Source organism: Ornithorhynchus anatinus, chromosome 14 (genome assembly GCF_004115215.2).
Source record: "Ornithorhynchus anatinus isolate Pmale09 chromosome 14, mOrnAna1.pri.v4, whole genome shotgun sequence".
Lineage (NCBI taxonomy): Eukaryota > Metazoa > Chordata > Mammalia > Monotremata > Ornithorhynchidae > Ornithorhynchus > Ornithorhynchus anatinus.
Window position 1 is genome coordinate 34801029 of NC_041741.1, and position 13776 is coordinate 34814804.

The 13776-nt window shown below is 40.9% G+C and overlaps 1 protein-coding gene across 1 annotated transcript in view; it reads right to left on the bottom strand.

Moving 5' to 3' along the window:
* Window positions 1–13776, bottom strand: part of FGD6 (FYVE, RhoGEF and PH domain containing 6) — an 81874-nt gene that overhangs the window by 12988 nt on the left and 55110 nt on the right. Inside the window, exons 9-14 of the mRNA XM_029079108.2 lie at window positions 7557–7607; window positions 6275–6333; window positions 6121–6192; window positions 5359–5427; window positions 1350–1433; window positions 182–261 (exon numbers count right to left, since the gene is read on the bottom strand). Coding sequence (XP_028934941.1) covers window positions 182–261; window positions 1350–1433; window positions 5359–5427; window positions 6121–6192; window positions 6275–6333; window positions 7557–7607 — 415 coding nt within the window. The remainder of the gene's footprint in view (window positions 1–181; window positions 262–1349; window positions 1434–5358; window positions 5428–6120; window positions 6193–6274; window positions 6334–7556; window positions 7608–13776) is intronic.

Genomic DNA, 13776 nt, shown 5'->3' on the forward strand with positions numbered 1-13776 from the left:
AAATGAGCCTTGGGGGCTGAGAACCTAAGAAGAGGTTGTTCATGAAAAGAGGAAGTTCAGCAGCACACAGTATAGATCGGAGCAGGGAGAGGCGATGTGTGACTAATTAAAGCTTCGGGAATCACTGGGGCACTTGGACTGGAATCTGTAATGCTGACAGTGTTCATCAGCAATATTTTACCTGGCTGACAGAATGAAAGACCGCTCAACACTTTCAATCTTTAGTTCATTCTGATAGGCTTCCTGAGTCGGTTTTCTGACCTACAACAACAAAAGTTTTCAAGTTACGAAATTATATATTTTTAAAGCATATCTAACCCACAGGAATGGGATGGATCTGACAAAACGAGAGGGCCTCAGAGAGGCCTTCTCCATCCCAGCCCGCACACTCCGCTCCTTTGGTGCTAACCTTCTCACTGTCTCGTTCTCGCCTGTCCCTCCGTCAACACCGGCCCACGTCCTACCTCCGGCCTGGATGCCCTCCCTCCTCACATCTGCCAAACTAGTACACTTCCCCCCTTCAAAGCCCTACTGAGCCCCCCTTTTTCTGTGCTCCTCCTCCCCTCCCCATTGCCCGACTTCCTCCCTCTGCTCTACTCCCCCTCCCCATAGCACTTATGTATATATGTACATATTTATTATTCTATTTTATTATGTGTATATGTAATTCTATTTATATTGTTGCTATTGATGACTGTTTACTTGCTTTGTTTTGTTGTCTGTCTCCCCCCTTCTAGACTGTGAGCCCACTGCTGGGTAAGTATTGTCTCTGTTGCTGAATTGTACTTTCTAAGCGCTTAGTACAGTGCTCTGCACACAGTAAGCGCTCAGTAAAGATGAATGAATGAATGAATGAATGAATGAATGAATGAATGAATGAATGAATGAATGAATGAATGAATGAAGAGGGGCACAGAACAGTCAGCTTGAAATCAGCTCTGAAAAGGAGGAAGTGGTGAAGTGAGGGGTGAGCAATTTCCACTGTGGGGAAGGGGACCAACCAGTCAAAACAACAGAATCCTATGCTGGAAAAAGAGAACAGAACACAGCTCAAGAGCAAAGTGACCAAGCAATTATTCAGCTTCGTTCATTCCCATCACTAGAAAATGGCCGTAAACACAAATGAATCACAAATAATCACTTTTAAAAGGATAACTTTACTCCTAATGGTAATCAAGATGAACCCTGATTTTCTAATTAACACATACAATTTTTAGGTCCTATCAGTAATCCATCATTTCCTATTTCCCCCCATAAGAAATTTTTCACAAATGGTCCTTTGACAAATATTTTGAGAGGTCTATTATAAATATTTTGAATGAAACCTTACCAGGAGCCTACTGACTCACCTTCATCCCAGCCAATGAAAGCATGTTATTGAGTTTATACATTCCAGACTGCACTGGGGTTGTATATAACAGGGCATCATTAAACTGCAAAAATAAACACATTTCCATAGCTAAATTTATTTACTTTTTTAAACAAGGGAGAGAAAGTACACACAAAGATAAAGGAAGATTTTAGTTGAGTTACTTCCCTTCAAAAAATCTACATGAGATGTGAAATACATTTGGGAACTTAAATAAAATCACTATTCAAGCACACTAACTAAAAGGGAAGGACCTACTATAGATATTACAATTAGACCCTAGGCAGTGTAATCATTAGTATCTGCTGAGTGCTTAGTATGTTCAGACCACTGTACTAAATGCTTGGGAGAATATAATACTACAGAGTTGGTAGACACGTTCCCTGGCCACAGCAAGTTTGGAGTGTAGTGAAATCAGCATTTCCTACAGGTTCTCCCCAAACTCACTTTGTTAGCCATTCCAAGGTATAACAACTTTCTTAAGAATTTTTTACATTTGCCTAACCTAGAACTTTGGCTCTTGACCACCTCCTACATTAAACAACAACTTCTTACTTTGGGCGTCAAGATTCACCCTTGGATCTCTCCATTTTACATAGTGATTCTCTTCACCCAGTCCTCCAAAGTTCACCTTTGACCCTGTGACCCTCTTGTCACACTGTTCTTCCAACCTGGAACTCCCTTCCGATCCAAACCTGCCAGACTCCAGCCCTCCCTACCTTCAAAGCTTTCCTAAACTCCACCTCCTCTAATAAGCCTTTCCCAATTAATCTCCAACATCCTAAACAGTGCACAGCACTTAGAGAAGTGCTTGGCACGCATTAGGCGCTTAACAACTACCATTATTGTCATTAATGTTCTGTTAAACTTTCTCAAGTACTTAATACAGAATTTAGAGTGAGTGCTTAGTAAATACCATTACTAGTAGTAACAGTATTTCTTGAGCACACAGTCAGTGTACAAAGTGTTTGGGAAGTGCAATACAAACAACATATTCCCTTTGCAAAACCAGCTCAAACTCTAAAAGGGGAAATAGACCTAAAAATCGTTTACAAATACAGTAGTCAACATAAATAATCAAATATTTAATTGGCTATGCAAAGATGCACAAGTGATGATGATGAGTATAAATAAGTACATAAGCACCAGAGATGGTTAATAGGTTAGGACAATTTAGAGTGCTCGCTCTAGGCTTCAAGGCTCTCCATCACCTTGCCCCTTCCTACCTCTCCTCCCTTCTCTCTTTCTACCGCCCACCCCGCACGCTCCGCTCCTCTGCCGCCCACCTCCTCGCCGTCCCTCGGTCTCGCCTATCCCGCCGTCGACCCCTGGGTCACGTCCTCCCACGGTCCTGGAACGCCCTCCCTCCTCACCTCCGCCAAACTGATTCTCTTTCCCTCTTCAAAACCTTACTTAAAAATCACCTCCTCCAAGAGGCCTTCCCAGACTGAGCTTCTCTTCCCCCTCTACTCCCTCTGCCATCCCCCCTTTACCTCTCCGCAGCTAAAGCCTCATTTTCCCCTTTTCCCTCTGCTCCTCCACCTCTCCCTTCCCATCCCCACAGCACTGTACTCATCCGCTCAACTGTATATATTTTCGTTACCCTATTTATTTTGTTAATGAATTGTACATCGCCTTGATTCTATTTAGTTGCCATTGTTTTTACGAGATGTTCTTCCCCTTGACGCTGTTTAGTGCCATTGTTCTTGTCTGTCCGTCTCCCCCGATTAGACTGTAAGCCCGTCAAACGGCAGGGACTGTCTCTATCTGTTGCCGACTTGTTCATCCCAAGCGCTTAGTACAGTGCTCTGCACATAGTAAGCGCTCAATAAATACTATTGAATGAATGAATGAATGAATGAATGAATGAATGAATGAATGATAGAGGCATAGTTTCTGGAAGACTTGGGAGGGCTTTGAATGTGGGAAGAGTGGTGGTCTGAGAAGTAGTGGACAGAGCACGGGGCTGGGAGTCAGAAGGACCTGAGTTCTAATTCTGACTCCATCACTTTCTGCTGTGTGACTCGGGGCAAGTCAGTTCACTTCTCTGTGCCTCAGTTGCCTTATATATAAAATGAAGATTGAGTCCGTGAGCACCACATGGAACAGGGACTGTGTCCAACCCAATTTGCTTATATCCATCCCAGGGCTTAGTACCGTGCCTGGCAGATAGTAAGCGCTTAAATGCCACAGTCATTACTGTTAATATTATTATTGTCTATGTCCGATTTTGGGAAAGAGGGAGTTTCAAGCCAAGGGAATAGGATGAGCAATGGATGGAGGCAGCTAGGGCTGAGCAATGCTTCTAAATGATCCGGGCAGCAGCATGGAGTACAGTATGGAGTGGGAAGAGGCTGGAGGGAGGGAAGTGAGTGAGGAGGCTGATGCAATAATCTAGTCGTAATATGACCACAGCGTTTAATCAACCAATCATTCAGTGGTATTTATTGAGCACTTATTGTGTGCAGAGCACTGAACTAAGTACTTTAGTGCTTGGGAGAGCACAACAGAGTTGGAGAACGTGTCCCTGCCCACAAGAAGTATACAATTTAGGAGGAGAGACAGACACTAATATAAATTACAGATATCATCAATGGCATCTAAGATACATACGTAAGCACTATGGGGTTGAAAGTGGGGTGAACATGAAATGCTAAAAGGATATAAATCCAAATGCAGAGGTGACACAGAAGGAAGAGGAAAAAGAGGGCAAGAGAGGGTTCAATCGGGGATGGCCTCCTGGAGATGTGACTTTAATAAGGTTTGGAAGGTGGGGAGAGTGGTGGTCTGTCATATCCGGAGGGGGAGGGAGTTCCAGGTCAGATGAAGGATCTGGGCAAGTGGACAGTGGGGAGATAGATATGACTGGGGTTCAGTGAGTAACTGGCTTTGGAGGAACAAAGAGGACAAGCTAGGTACAAGGAAATTAGAGAGGAATGGTAAGTGGGGGCAAACTGATTGAGTGCTTTAAAGCCAATGGTAAGGAGTTTCTGTTTGACACAGAGGTTGACGGACAATCACTGGAGGTTCTTGTGGAGTGGGAAAATATAGACTGAGTATTTTTTTCTAAAGTGATTGGGGCAGCAGAGTGAAACACTGACTGGAGTGGGGAGACACAGGAGGCAGGGAGGACAGCAAGGAGGCTGATGCAGTTAGCAGTCAAGGCAGGTTACAGTTAAGTGATTGGATCAGCAGAGTAGCAGTTTGAATGGAGTTGAAAGGGTGGATTTTAGTAATGTTGTGAAGGTAGAACTGAAAGGATTTGGTGATGGATGTGGGTTGAATGGGTTGTACCAAGGTGATATGGGTGGAGAGAAAGGGATGGATCTGGGAGATTTTGTATATCTCTCCCAGCTCCAGTCTGTATCTGCTTCCTTGATTTCCCTCTTGACTGGAGAAGGGTGACATCTAGTTCCATTAGGGTCAGGGTAAGTTGAAAAGGCATTTTTTCTGTTCCATCATCCAGGTATTGGACACAAATATTTAAAACTCCTAGGTCTATGACTGAACTCAGAGCACTACTAGCTAAGGTTCCGTCGGCTCCTTGGTAATAATGCTGAGCCACATGTACCCAAGTCTTGGAAAAGAATTAAAAAATTCCAGAAAAATCTTCCTGTGTTTTGTACAGTAAAATCTTTAACTTGAGAATTCTAAAACTTCACTGAAATAGGCACTAAAATAATAGCTGGGGATATGGATAGATGATATTAAATTGGTTCACATAAAAGCAGATTGAAATAAGTCACATATTTGAATTTGTGGAAAATTATAGATTTAAAAAAAATTAACTACTAATGAGAAAATCAACAGCATCAATTTCCCTACATTTGAAAAGTAAATGAGTAGTACAGCAAAGAAGTCACTTATAAATCCTTTAACAGAAAGAGTCAGCTGAAGATGCCAAGTTTTCATATTCTCTTTGTGCAAGTATTCCACCCAATAAAACAACTCTCATTACAGGCTTATTGGAAATGAGTATGGCACTTTACCAGGAAAAACATTCGTGGCTGCATGACCTTCCGGGACAGCTTCATCAGTGTTCCTTCTTTCAGAAAGACCTGAAAGGGAAAAACAATAACAATGTTGAAGAGACTCTTTTAACAAGTCACTGTACTTAACACAAGCCAGTATTTTGTACAGGCCCCCAATAAATACTGTTAATGATTACTGCTTACAAACACAGATTAATTTGGGCACCCATCCGGCATGATAAATTCAGGTGTCTCTCCGTAGTCTGACGGTTGCAATCTGAGCCACAAAACCCAGCAGAACAGTCTAGTGGACAGAGCTCAGGCGTGGGAGTCAGAAGGACTTGGGTTCTAATTCTGGCCCATCACGCATTTGCTGTGACCTTGGGCAAGTCACTTCACTTGGCTGTGCCTCAGTTAACTCGTGCAAAATGTGGATTAAGATTGTGAGCCCTATGTGGGACAGTGACTGTGTCCAACCTGATTAGCTTGTATCTACTCCAGTGCCTAAACAGTGTTTGGCATATAGTAAGCGCTTCACAAATACCATTAAAATTTTTAAAAAGCCCACCTCAGTGAGAGCTCTTTACCCACTATGTAGCGCTAACATGTTAATTCTTCCTTTTGGCATGTGTGAAGAGAAGGAGCTGGGAAATTCATGGAGAGAGAGCAGGGCTATGAAACAAACTGGCAGTCACTTATTTTCACAGTTGCCTTAAGAAATGACCCCAAGGATCCCACAGAAACAGAATACATTTCTCAATTCCATCTGTGATAACTCACCCTTCCAGGTTGAACTATCTCGTGATGTCCATTTAGGCTATACTGAATCTGCATAAGTTTCTGAAAGTTGTCCTACACAAGGAAACAGAAAACATTAGTCACCAGTTGATACCTTAAATTAGTTAGGCTCTAGCTCCAAAACCAAAATACTCACTCCCTGTTTCATGATATCATTGGCATGGTTGGCTACTTCAATGACAACAGCAAGGGCATCTAAAGGTACAAGAAGAAAAGGTTACAGCGTTGCTAGAGAAGACATTAATTCATTACAAACAACTTTTTGGTGTGGGTTCTAAATAAATGGGAAATATACATACAGTTAAGTAATACTTTTGCATGAGGCAGGGCAAGTCTGAAGGTAACTCTTTGAAAGAAAAGTCTGTCTTGGGCTTTAACTTTCAATGGCTCAGTATGTCAACTACTAGTTCATACCTCTTGAGCTATGTGTTAAGTACTTTTCTAAGTGCTGGGGTAGATATAAGGTAATGATGCTCCTTGTCCCTTACTGGGCTCACGGTCTTAATCCCCAATTAATAAATGAGGTAACTGAGGCACAGAGAAGTTAAGTGACCTAGGGCAAGGTCACACCACAGACAACACACAGAGCTGGGATTACAACCCAGGTCCTTCTGACTCCCAGGACCGTGCTCTATCTACTAGGCCATGCTTCTTCTTAACTGCATTAAGAAATTGCAGTTAAGTCACCAGACTGGAGAAAGAGGAACATGATTTTTAAAAGTTTTAACAAATAATCGTTTTTAAAGTAAGACAACTCTGACATTGCCTACTGACCATAAGAGTAGAAATTCCTGACTATGGCATTTCTATCACTATACTTCTCATAATTGCCATTCACCTCCAGTAAAATCCCTTTGAAAACAAACACACACACACACACACACAGCCCCCACACCCACAACCATAAATGTTTGATCCCTAAGCCTAAAGGATTTCAAAATCACTTTTTTAAAAAATAAAAAATGAAACATATTACTTCAGTGATATTTCACCCAGTAGGAGATGAGAAATGATTAAGCCTTTTTTTGCAGGTTACAGATGCTAATAATTTGTTTCATTATAGTTCAATATCACTTTTTTCCCCAGCTACTGTAACACAGAAATTCTGTAACATTAGGCTCTTGATAATACTGGCAACATACCTGGAATATTGTTAACACTAACATCGAAGCCTGTGGGAAGCCTAAGCTACAGTTTAGGGAGGCACTGGGGAAAAAAGAAAGGCTGGAAAGTTTTTTGGGTTTTCTTTAATAATAAATCCTTTCCAGGTGACAAAGAGCTGTCTCTCACTTGGGCAGTGTGACACAGTGGTTGGCAAATCTATGTTCTGTTATGTCAGAAAGATAAACATTTGGATTATTATATATATGTATATATACATATACACACACACATACACAAATCAAAAAATGACTAACCTTGAGTGTCTCTATAGTCTGCAGATTCTTCTATCAAATTCTTCAAATAATCTAAGGAAAATAAGAATGATTGACATTACTTAATTAGGGACCATAAATTTTAAAAACTAAGTTCCTTCAAGACCTACTGCTTCCATATAATAAGCTCTCTCTATATTAATATAGATCAATATCTATGCTGAGGACTCAGAAAATTAATCAATGAAAACTAAAGATTGACAAGCCAAGTAATCTTAAATGGATTTAGCATATACAGTACTAGAAAGAAGACAGATATTAAGAAATGACATCAAATTGAATCAGAGATTAGATGGCACATGCTGGCAGAGGCCAAGAGCAACTTGCTACTGATATATTTATTTCATAAAGGAACCAAGCCAACATTTATTCAAGGCTGGTTTTGCAAATGTAAGTTATTCCTGTTCATTTGGTTTTTTTACATAACTATTGAAGAATATATTTGTATGATTCAAAGTGAAGCCAGATTCAGTAGTATATGTTTTGAAGTTGTCGGCATGCCAGTAGTGGTTCAGTTACAACGCACCAGCTGCCACCAAGTTGTTGGTTGAAGCAGGGAGCATGGCTCTAACTCAGTTCAAGGTCTTGTCACTCCCCCCTGCACCGCCCAGGCCCATCAGACATCTTTCCCCATGGCTGGTGGAGCAGAGCTGTAGGGAATAATTAAACATTGAGCATTTTTCTATTACTAGAATATGGAAGGGCAAAGGAGTCAGAGGGCTTGAGTTCAAATCCTGAGTCTGCCACTTGCCTGCTGTGTGATCCTGGGCAAGTCACTTAAACTTCTCTGTGCCTCATTTTCTTTATCTGTAAAATGGAGATTAAATCCCTGCTCTTCCACCCCCTTAGACTGTGAGCTCCATGTGGGACACAGACAGTGTCTGAGCAGATTATTTTATACCTGTGCTGGTGTTTAGGACAGTGCTTGGCCAAAGCAAGCACTTCATAAATGCCACAATGATGATGATTAGTAATTTTTCTACTTCTGCACTCCTCACTTTTTTCTAATCCCCTATATTGTCATGTCCTTGTGGGCAGTGACTCTTTAAATTATATCTTTTATATATATTCCCAAGTATTTAGTACAATGCTACACACAGAGTTGGTACTTGACAAATGCCCTGACGAAAGGCAACCAGTAGATATGGCTATATATTTCATTCTGTAGAGACCTTTCATCTTCAGTTTCAGCTCCAATCCTGTAGTCACTTGCCCTCAAAGCTCCTTAACTTGCCACTATTATTAGTACACACATCCTTGGATCTATACCCTTAAAGCACTGGATATTCACCTCACCCTCAGCCCCACAGCACTTAGGTACATATCTGTGATTTTATTTTAATGTCTCTCTGCCCCGTTAGTCTCTAAGCTCCTTGTGGGGAGGGAACAGGTCTCTTAACTCTGTTTTACTGTACTCTTCCAAGCACTTATTACAGTAAGCACTCCAAATATACCATTAACTGAGTGATTGATTGGAGAAACAACTCAGCTGTCTCAGCATCCGGCAAATTAATCATCATTTAGGACTCTCACCACACAGGCCTGGTGAGAGTGAAAATGGCACTACCTTATCATGGGCAGAGAGAGAATGACTGTAGAAGAGATCATGCACTATTTGCAGGACCTGAACGGCACTGGACTTTCAGTGGTCACATTCCGTTCAATTGTATTACTTTTTTTAATGGTATTTGCTAAAGGCTTACTAAGTGCCAGGCACTGTATTAAGTGCTGGGTTAAATACAAGATGGGCACTCAGTTTTCATCCCCATTTTGCAGATGAGGTGTCACTGAGGCACAGAGAAGTGAAATGACTTGCCCAAGGCCACACAGCAGACAAGTGGCAGAGCCAGATTAGAACACAGGTCCTTCTGACTCCTGGGCCTATGCTCTATCCACTAGGCGATAGTGTTTCTCATTGAGCTCTTACTGTGTGCAAAGCATGGTCATATATCAACTTCAACTAGGGAAACAGTCAGCAAAACTATATCTCTCCCAATCTTCAAAACCCCCCTGAAAGCTACCTCCTCCTGGAGGCATTCCCAACTAATCCCTTCCTCCCCTGGATATATCTGCCCATCAGCCATTCAGATTACTCGGGGGCATATCAGTATGAATATGTAACTGTAGTTATGTTTCTATTCTTGCTCCCATTGTATGCATAGATTCTGGGTATTGCCTCCCCCATTTTTCCCACATTCAAATGTAAGCTCATTAAAGCAAGAACCATACAATTAAAGGACTCCTTGAGAATGTGGAATGATTGCTCAGTTGGAGTCATGATTTCATGGCCAATTCAGTTTCTTTACATTTGAATGCTGAGGTTTTGAAGGGACAATTAGAAAGAGTCCAGTACACAGCTGTGCACCAGAAGGCACTCATATATTACCAAATTAGTGAAATATTATGACTGAGGGTGAGTCCAAAGAAATATCCTGGCATCTTTTATTTTCAATCTACCCAGAAAATAGAAATTGACAAGACTTTCTGGCACCACCACCCCCAAAAAAAATCTAATCTACAGCCACCAGATGGAACTCTTGGCCAGGCATAATTATCCTTTAAAACTCTTTCCCTTTATATAGTCTCTTTAGAACACCAAGTTGCACTTCAGATGAAACCTTTGCGGGGAAAGGCATAGAAAATGCAGTATGTAGTACCCCGTGAATTTAGAGGGAAAGCACTGGAAGGTCATGATGAAAAAAGTATGATTTTGGAGCATCTAATCATGTTACTCTTCTTCCCACATTGTCCCACTGCCAAAAGTTAACATGATCAGAAAAATCATAGGGTGGAAAACACCAACAGAAATGGCATGCTCTTGCTGCAATGGTTTACCTTGTAATCACCAACATTCACTCAGGTTCAGAAAGGAAAATAAGTAATTGGTGAAAAGGAATATTTGTATGTTTGGAGAGGATGCTAAAAACATCACCAAGAAGAAATAGCAGAATAGGAAAACTGTGTGCTCAGGAAAGGACCCCTATTTTACATTACTCTCCCTCTCCACCTGGAATGCCTCACCCCAACCTATGGATGTCCTCTACAGGGGAAGAGTAGAAGGACGAAAAGGAAAGGTAGAGTTAAGGCCTAACTTACTGTAGCTTCTGTTCTGGCCACCACCACATTCTTACTTCTATTTCTCTCCCCACATGAACAGAGAGAAGAGCAGGGACAGCTTTTCTGCCTCCAGCCAACTCAGCGCTGGGGACAGGTCCCCCTGATCTACTTAGGGATGCTGTGGCTGGCCCAGTCTTGATCTCACCAAGGCTAAGTTTCCTTGTAGTTACAGGGGCTGGGGAAGCTGATAACTGCATCTCCTCCAAGAGGCCTTCCCCGACTAAGCCCTCATTTCCTCTTCTTCCATTCCTATGTTGCCCTTGCACTTGAATTTGCATCCTCAGTCCCATAATTATTCACCTAACTGAAACTTAATTTATATATGTTAATGTCTGTCTCCCCCTCTAGTCTCTAAGTGCAGTGTAGGTAGGGAATGCATCTACCAACTCTGATATATTATCTTCTCCCAAGTGCTTAGTACAGTGCTTACTGCACACAGTAAGTGCTCAACAAATACCACTGATTGACTGACTAATCGACAGAGTTGGGACTGGGCCTGGGCCAGTTGTCCTTAGGCTACCATTAGGCCAGGGCCTTTCCTATCCATCCTTTCTGATTTTGCTCTTCTCCTTCTGAGGAAAGAATGTGGAAGTGGGCCAGTCATGGGCCTGGAAGGAGGGGTCACTCTGGTTCTGAATTGAGGCTATCACTTTTCGAGCCAGACCTCCATAGGCCAACTTGGGAGCAGGCAAAAACAGGAAACTGAGGAAGAGCTCAAAAACCAGACTATAAGAATGGCAGTCATGCAGTCAAATTAAATTATTAAAAATACTGTACCTAGCACACAATAATCTGACCCAAGTTGCTGAAGGAACAGTGTCTAGAATTGATAGGCCTCTCGGTAAATATGATTTTCATAATTCTCTTCATAGGCTACCAAAGAATGTCTATGGGATGCACAGACAAATATAAACTTCAAAATGATCTTAAACATAGAAGAATTTCACAACACAACAGACATACCATCATAGACTGGAACACTTCCTGGTGACTATACATGATTTATGACAAAGACTATATGGGGAAAATCTTTAGCAATAGATTATTCTTGTAACTGCCTAGACAAGTCTCAACAATAAAGACAAAATCGCAGACACATTTCTGGCCTGAAAGAGGTAAGAAGAGGGACTCTATAGAAGAAAAACAGATGTACTCATGCCTCTACAGGTACAGAATATAAAAGGTACAGTTTGTTTTACATGCTGAATCCTAACACTTCACCAACAGTACACTACTTAATGGGAATGATTTATGCCGAGAGTTATCTATTAACTAAATCAATGTATAAAAGGAATCGAGTCTGAACTATAGAAGAGGGAACTATTTTAAGAACAAGTTTTTTTATGGTATTTGTTAAGTGCTTACTGTGTGCCAAGCATGTACTAATCACTGGGGTAGATATAGGCTAATCGGGTTGACCACACTCCATGTCCCACATGGGGCTCATACCTTTCTCACTTTACAGATGAGGTAACTGAGGCACAGATTAGTGAAGTGACTTGCCCAAGGTCACAAAGCAGACAGGTGGGGGCGCGGGGATGAGAACCCAGGTCCTCTGACTCCCAGGCCCGTGCTCTTTCCACTAGGCAACGCTTCTTCACAGAGTGTCATTTCTCTAGGCAGTGGATTCATTTAACAACCCTAAACGCTGAAATAACCTTTGGGTAATTTCCATAGCTAAAACCTGTAGCTTCAAGGAGAATTTTTAAACAGATGATTGTAATAGCTGACTTTTCATACACACTCATTGCAAATTCTGGACTTCAAAAGCCTTATTAGATTAATGCCATACCTAGAGGCAAAGAAGGACTACAGAAAAAGGTGACTATCTATGGTTTAAACAGTTTATTTTAAATTATAGGTTGCTTTAACAAGCATCAAACCACTTGATCTACACAATCAAAATTACAAAGCTTTAAAACATGTCAATCTCAGATGAGAAAATTCTTCGGATATATAGACTATAATTAAGAGTGTTTTGCTTTACTAAATACCAAGATCGAAACTATTCTCTACCCTATCAAAGAGAAAGAATTTCACGTAAATCACTTTATACAAGGTGGTACAAATGCTTTGGTAGAGATTTAAAAAATCATATGAAAAATCCCAAAGTAACAGCTAGAATAATTTTATTTTTGAATAAAAATTTTATTGAACTTTTGCTTTGAAGATTTTTCAATGTAGGCTTCTGAAAAATAAGGTATTATACTGGAGAAGGGCATTTTCAAATGCCACAATTGCCTGATATATTTTTGCATAAATTTTGTTTGAATGCCCAGTTCTCAAGATTTTTGCTTTAATCACAGCTATGCCAATGTTGGACTGGGTGAACTTGGGCAAGTCACTCACCCTCTCTGTGTCACTGTGACTCATATCTGCTCTGTCTCCTAGGTTATGAATCTCTTGTGGGGAAGGGACTGTGTCTGATCTGATTATTTTATGTCTACCTTAGTACTTCACTCAGTGTTTGGTAGCATAGGCACTTAATATAATAATAATAGTTATAACTTAATATAATAATAATAATAGTTATAACAATAATATAACAATATCTGTTAAAGTTAAGAAATTGTAGAAAATCATCTTTTTCAAAGTGGATCACAGAGTATTTACTTTTGCCCAGCTAAATTCTAGTATGAGAGTTTTAGCCTTTATAATAAAGGTTGCCTTCTCTACTCATTCTATCCCTAGCTCATACAGCTTAATCATATGACACATTTATACACACAAAGGGGTATTTCTATTGCATTTTCCATATAATATCACTCACCAGCTTCTTATTTAAATTTTGCATTTTAAAAGTCTCAGAAGTAACAACAGTCTTCTGAGTCAGAAATCTTGACACCTGGCTGACATCAAAGATCTCCAAGCAGTTTTCACCAAAAGTCCAACACCTTGTGATACCTCAGACTTCCCCAACTGAAATGTGGGTAGAACGTCTAATGAGGATGGTGTGACTACAGAAATGCCAGGTCTGCAGAGGAAAGGTGTTCCATTCCTTCAACCTATATTTACTGACCAGTAGAAATGTGTGTGAAGATACAAAAAAGAGGGCATAGCACCCAAATTGCAGAAATTTCTCTGG